Source organism: Teleopsis dalmanni, chromosome 2, assembly GCF_002237135.1.
Source record: "Teleopsis dalmanni isolate 2A chromosome 2, ASM223713v2, whole genome shotgun sequence".
Classification (NCBI taxonomy): domain Eukaryota; kingdom Metazoa; phylum Arthropoda; class Insecta; order Diptera; family Diopsidae; genus Teleopsis; species Teleopsis dalmanni.
In genome coordinates, this window is record NC_051847.1 from 140266448 (window position 1) to 140273964 (window position 7517).

At 27.0% G+C, this 7517-nt stretch overlaps 1 protein-coding gene across 3 annotated transcripts; it reads left to right on the forward strand.

Annotated features, from left to right (window-relative positions):
- Positions 1 to 1980: 1980 nt before the first annotated feature.
- On the forward strand, positions 1981 to 5381 carry LOC119682770 (protein transport protein SEC31-like; the record flags this gene model as incomplete). Of its 3 annotated transcripts, none has more annotated exon segments than XM_038096275.1 (4): positions 1981 to 2316; positions 3214 to 3444; positions 4725 to 4913; positions 5197 to 5381. In XM_038096275.1, coding segments are annotated over 3 exon segments (590 nt in total), but the record flags the coding sequence as incomplete, so codon positions are not given.
- Between the last annotated feature and the right edge of the window lie 2136 nt (positions 5382 to 7517).

The following is a 7517-nucleotide window of genomic DNA, read 5'->3' on the forward strand; positions in this document are numbered from 1 at the left end:
GTAATAAATGCAAATAAATAATTTTTTGATTGGATATGAAATTAAATCATTAATATTGTTAGCCTTAATGTTAAAATCTAAAGTAAATACTTAAATATTAATTGCTTTCTAAATGTTTACATTTTTATATCCACTTAAGTACTAAATTTTGTTGCCCTAATAAATTTTCTTCTTTGTAAGCTAACATTACATCTATTTTCAATGCTATTAAGTGATTTTAAAAAGTTGAGCTTTACAGTCTTAAATTCCTGTAGACAAAGTTTTATCCTTTTTAAAATGTAATAAATTTGTAAAACCAATTAAGCGAATGAGTTTTATTGTTTTAATGTTTTACAATCCTTTATTCGATAATCTTTTTCCATAAAAGTTAGAAAATAATTACAAATTTTATAGCGCAAATTATTTTTTTTAATTTTAATAGCTTATATCCTTGAAAAATAAATGCAATTAAAACCAATTATTGGTTATCAAATATAAATAACTATTTATTTATATGAACCGTTTAATATTACTTGATCAATCTTTATATTGATAATGATTGATTTTCTCTTAAGGGTATGTTACTCGTATAAAGCCAATTAAGAGTTAATTCTGAGATTTAGTAAATATTTCTTAGTTCATTTGCTCAGTGTTTCTATTTAAAATTATTTTTTGACTTTTATAAGATAAATAGTCGTTATAAAATAATAATATAATACGTGTTTTGTGCAGTTGAATTATGGAATTAATACAAAAAAGTGTTTTATTTAGTTTAACATTAAACAATAGGACTTACCAGCTGATACGAAAAGTTTTCCAATACAAGACCTGAAAAAAAAAAATATTTTAATATTATTATTCGTTTAAAATAGCAAAACAAAATCATCCAACTTATAAAAAGGAACTAATAAATTAATAAATTAAAATTGATAACTAATATATACTATAATATAGTTTATTATAGTATATAATTGGCTTAAGAGAAATCAGTTGAATCCTTTTTTACCATGTCATAAAAACCACATTCCAGATTCATTTAATTTTTTTTTTAAATAGTGAAGTCAAGTGGAACAGTCCATAATTTTTTTCTTCAGTTCTTTGTGAAAAAATTAGGTAAAAACCAGGTTAACGTCTTTACTTACACGAACATAAACACAAATAACACGCATACACACCTTTCTTATTTTTGACCTCTTAAAAGTAAGACTTTTTTGTCCTTTAAACAAATCTCTAGTTCACTTTTTTATGTGTACATAATAAATTAAAATTTGCCAGTGTATTTTATAATAGTTTTTTAATCGATATTGTGCTCTGTTTCTAAGTAATGCAGTATAAGGGTATTTGTCTATATTTAGTGCATAATATCGTATGTTGCTTTATGGATACTGCGAAACAATTTACTTCTTGTTATATGTACTTCTTCTACCTTTTCTACCTTTTCAGTGATAGACCTCTTTTTCTACAGTTAGCGATGTAGATCAATTATCAACTGTTATTTATGGATAAAGTGAAACAATCTACTTCTTATTGTTTCTACTTCTTCTATCTTCTCAGTGATAGATTTCTTTTACTACATTTAAGAATGTAGATCAATTATCAATAGGTCTTAATAATTGAGTTTATAGAAAATAATAATAGGAGAGAGAAATTTTTATTTTTTTTGACTTTAGTTTTACTTATATATTTAATCCTTCATTTTAGTTTTACTTAGTGTAATACTATTTTTAATTGTCATTTTCAAAGAAAAATTCTCGGTATTTAAAAATTTAACAACTGATATCAATCTCAACTCCCATGCATCTACAGTGGATTCATTATATATGTATTATAACATGGTATAAAATAATGTACCTTGTTGAAAAGTTGAAAATGTAATATGTTGTTGTTGAAGTTCAAAATGCAAAAAATATAACTTATAGAAGAGTCTTTACTTTGCTGACAAAAGCAAACAAACAATAAATATTTATATAAACCAATATATTTTTACTCATTACTTTGCAGCTCGTTCACCATCACCAGTAAGACCAGGACGTTATACACGTGCTGGCAGTGAGCCCTATGTACCACCACCAACTTACTGGAATCGTGATAGTAGCTTACCACGCGCATCACGTGGACCATCTGTTTTCGATCGTGCTACCAGCTTGGCACCATTCACTAGGCCATTGTTCCGCGCCAGCTCTTTGGAACCATTGGATGAACTCTATGCTAGTAAGTCAGATGAAAAACCAAGTGAACCGCCAAGAACTTTTGAGCGTGCCGGCTCACCAAGTCCCACTCCCGTTAAGGCAGGCCGTTGGGGACCACGTCCCACAGAGGTCGCATATGATGCTGATGGTAAAAATATTTTGCATTTATTTTTACAAAGTTAATGCAAAATTTTTAGCACAATTTTTAATAGTTTTTTTTTCAAATTTGGCATATATTTTAATCGTAAATGATTGAGTTTCAATGTTTGATGTTTTCATGCTGTTTTGAAAATGTTGTCAATTTGAAAATGATATGAATTTTAATGAAATTGTTTATTTGGCTTAAAAGCGCATGAAAATGAAATTTTATCTTTCAAAAAGTTGAAAACAATACAAGTTTCAAAATTCTTGATAAAGCCAGAAGCATCAAAGCTATTAAATGAATCCTTTAGCTGTGCCGTTGTCTCCAAACCTTTTTGTTTAAATATTGTTTTTAGAAGCCATAAAATGGCGTATAGCAATTTTGATTTTTGCTTTTTGGTAAGCTTTAATGTTGTTTTGCTGTCATAAAAAATATGCTATTAAATGATTAATTGAATTAGTGTATTTAAAAGCATATAAAAGCATATTTTTTAAAATAAAATTTGAACATTTTATTCCTTTGTTAAAATTAACAATAAAAGAATTGTGCCTCACATGACAGGTAGCAATATTGTCACCAAATCCATGGATCCCACGCTTATACCAAATGATATTTTTCCTTAGAAAAGTAGCCAATTACGCATGGAAAATATCAAATTATTTTAAAGCGATGTTTTTTCTGTGTTCTTTTTTTTATTAATCTATATTTTTAGTTTAAAAATATCACAATTATGTTTCTACTTCTCTTACTTCATTTCACCAAACAACATCGTTCAAATACAATATTTAAAAATTTAAACTTTATATACTTATTAAACAAAAAAAATTTTGATTACTCGTCTATCTGCACAAATATACAACAACAACAACTAAAATACAATTACAATTTTACAAACCAAAAAAGGACTTCCAATCTTCCACCCAAGAAACCGCTTCAGGGACATGCTCAACCCAAATCCATATACACCAATTTCTGCCTTCACACGTGACCCATTCTGGTGGGATGTTGAAGACTTGATTCCCTTCCGTTCATTATCTGTACCAAGAGGTTCCAGTCCAATTGCCAGGGATTCCTTCTTATCGCCGGTGAAGAATCGTTATTTGTGGTCTAAGCATCCAGCTAGACCATTGACACGTAAGTACATTTGTGATTTAAAAATATTATAAAAGAAAAATAAAAACGGAAATATTTTCTAAAACAAACAAAATTAAATTTTTTTATATCAAATTAATATAGACCCCAGAAAATAATAAATACTAAGCCTCATTGCAATATCCAACAAAAAACATGTGAACATTATTATCGCCAATCATTGTACAAACTCATGTATGTTTAAGTAATTTAAGATTTCATAAATCAATGAACATTACAATTAAAGTTAAGAATAATATTTTTTCAAAACCATAACGATATTAATCTAAATCTCTTTCAATTAATAAATTAATCTATCATTTAGCTTCGTATATATTTATGTGAGTGATTGGGGCTTGTAGTTAATTGCTATTAACTACTTTTATAATAAATCGTCTTCTTTTTGTTTTTGAACAAGATATTCGTATAAGTGTGTATATTATTTGGTAGATCTGTAATATGACTAAAATAAATTCTCAATTTTTTACAACTAAAAGTGCAAAATCCTTTTAGCAATGTGCTCCGATGTAACGCGGGAGAACCGAAGTTTCTTACTTTTTATTATTGCTTTTACAAATACATATAACTGTCTGCATAACATTGATTATAACTGGTAATTTCTAGTTATACTAATTTTTTGTAGGTCGCAGAATTGGCACTAGTTTCTATAACAATTAAAGTAATTTATTGATTTAATTAACATGAATTAAGAGATATAGACGACTATAAAACCTCTAGAAATCATAATTAAAGAAAGGTGTTAATAGCCAACACAGGAGTATTTAACATCAATATTAAATTTTTTTTTTGTATATTAAAACATATTTAAACTCATTTTAATCATATTTATGTATTTAATGTCTCATAGAATAAATTTTAAGACTTTTTTATTATTATTTTGCACATAAAGTAGTGCTATACCAATTGGTTCAAACTACTGTAAAAAATAAAATTTCTTATATAATTGGATGATTTTATGAAATTGCATATTGGATATCAGAAAAAAATAAAAATTTGATTAGCACTAAAGAATTACACTCAATAAATCATATATATGGATGTTAAAAAAAATAAAAATTTAATTGTCATTACTACACCAATCCCACATTTAGATACTGCACACAATGTATCATACGTAGTACCAATTGCCTAAAAACCACTAGTAGAGTAGTTTGTATCCCAGCTTATCTGCAACTGATAACAAATATCATTTCTTCTCTAAATATTCAATATCTATTTTCTCTTTTATTTTCAAAAATAACTTTTGAATATCATCAACACAGCTGAACCAGGAGCACTACTGTAAACTCATATGTTATCGTATCCAAACAATATAAAAAAAGTTAACAACTACAACGTGGCTGTTTTTCATTTAATAATAATAATAAGTTTTTAATTTTATTTTTACGAAACAATTAAATTTATTTTACAACTGCAATGAAATCGTATCATATGCGTAACAACAAATATTGGTAAGAAAATGACATACATAGAAGATTAATACAGAAAATATATACATTTGTAAATAAAATCGTTTGCATGTCCTGTAGCAGTAACTTAATCCAAATCGTACTAAAAGCCGCATACTTCATATGGTACATTATTTATCCGAATTATGTAGTAGAATAGATTTTTTTTTGTGGTAGTAAATAGTTATAATAGTTGAAACGTGGTAGTATTGTTTCAATTGTTTGTTAATATTTTATATATTTTTTTTTATTAATTAATTTTTTCTATCTCATCTCATCACTATAGCACACCGCTCAATTTTGTAAATTTATTTGTTTAAACAAATAAAAACGACCGAAAACGACGATTATCTTGACAACTCTCTCAAATACAACGAAAAAAACGAGGCCTAAACGATTTATCAACTGGATGTGTATGTAAATATTAGCAGATAACTATCCTCTATAAGAAGAAATTTTTTTCAATACTACAACAACAGCAATTAAAAATTTAACATATATATCTGTGCACTGCAACGTGTTATTAATTTTGTAAAATTGAACAAAAAATTTAATATTAAAAAATTAATCATATAGTGTTAGTGTTGCAGAATTAGTCCTAAGTGCATTAATCCCGCTTTAAGCAAAAAAGTCTAGCCAACTCAAAAAAAAATTTTTTTTATTTTTACTTGAATGTTATTAACTTTTTGTAAGTCTCAGCAAATTGTAAAAAAATGATTTACATTTATAATTATATATTATATCGAAATTATATGTATAAGAACTACACACATATATTGTATTTATATAATCATATGTGTTATATATGATGACAGAAATATTTAAACACATGTTGTTCCTTTTTTGTATATATAAGATATATCTTAGTTTAACAAGAGATAATTATAATAGTTAAAATAGTTATAACAATTACAGAAATAATCATTTAAACACCATAGTAATTGTCATTTATATATGTTTATTTTTAATGTGAATAATTTTTAAGTATTTTGTTGTAAAAACGAATAATGTCTGCCAAAAATTTTATTACGTTACATTAGCAATAACAACAACTACAACAACAAAGATTGTTTTTTTCTGTGAAATATTTCATAATACTTGCAATATCTAAAGATTTCAATTATATGTTATAAATGCTAGAAACTGTCTAAGACATGGATACCCACTGCTCGTATATTTAAATTTGTAATACCATTTGCTATATATTACACCCAATTGCTTGATTTGGTACATATTGTATTCTCATCCATATAAACATATATTTACTTATGGACGTTATATTTCGCATTCATGAAGAAACTCAGTACCGCGGCAACAGAATATATTGTAGAACCGGGTCCAGCTATTTTTTAGTATGTAGCTGGCAGTTGTGAAATGAAATGGAAATGATCGATATCATATACAATGTGCGAAGCAATGTTTGAAGAAACAACTCTAAGAATATGTGTTTAAATGGTATCCCAGCAAGCAATTTATATGCATAGCAGTAATACACAAAGACATTTTTATACTCTTTCAACAAAATACTGTAAAATAAAAAAGGGAGTATTAGGTTTGTCAAGATTTTTGTAGGCCCGATAAAATATATGTATTCTCGAATAGTTAGACGAGAAAAGATTATTATGATCTCATCCGAATAAAACTTTGCGCACATATTTTTAGGGAGTAGACATTGATCATTTGTCGGATTAGCTGAAATTGGATCACTATAACCTGTAGCCGCCACATAAACTGAACATTCGGATATGAGTTTTTAATAATAATGTTCAAATAAAACTAAGTGCAAAATATATTTTTGCAAAATATATTTATTTGAGTCGGTTCAGATTTAAGTATAGCTCGCACATAAACCGTCGATTTAGGAATATGTTTCTCTTAGAAAAACTTTAACTTTTTATCTAATGAAGTATAAATGTGAACAAGAATTTGTGTTTGTAATATTTTATATTGTATTTATGTTTTAGTATTGTGTATATATTATACTCGTATATGTATATAAATAGACTATATACATATATATATATATATATAGCAAATATAGCTTACTGCAGATTTAAAATTCTGTGCAAAAGGTAACCAAGCTTCCGAAAAGTCAAATCCAATATCTTTATCTGTTGAATCTTAATTTTGTACAGACGATATAATTAATGATATTCAACTTCTTGCACTATAATGATTATTGGTGTTGTTTCGTATAATTAATAAGCAAAGAAGAGCATCATTGGAGTACAATATAGTTTACTATCTTAATAAGCAACGAGTTCATAGATAACCTTGCATGAATTGGATCATATCTACTTGACACTTTGAACCGAAACCTTATTGTGATATAAAGTGGCCCACAACAAGATCTATGATAGAAAAATGGTTTGTAAAGGAACGAAGTCGCTACTGATGCGACATTACAGGCTAAAGAGCTGGTGTGTGCATTTAACTACAGTAAGATGTCCTTCTTAAGCAGAATAGAACTTAGGTTTGTTGGGAGGCTGTCCGACTTGTCATTATACTCTGCGTTATCATTTTAATAATAAGGGTTTAAACAGGTAGAATGTTGTCTTTACGTTAAATCAAATGAAAGATTTAGTCACATTCTTTATGATTATCTAG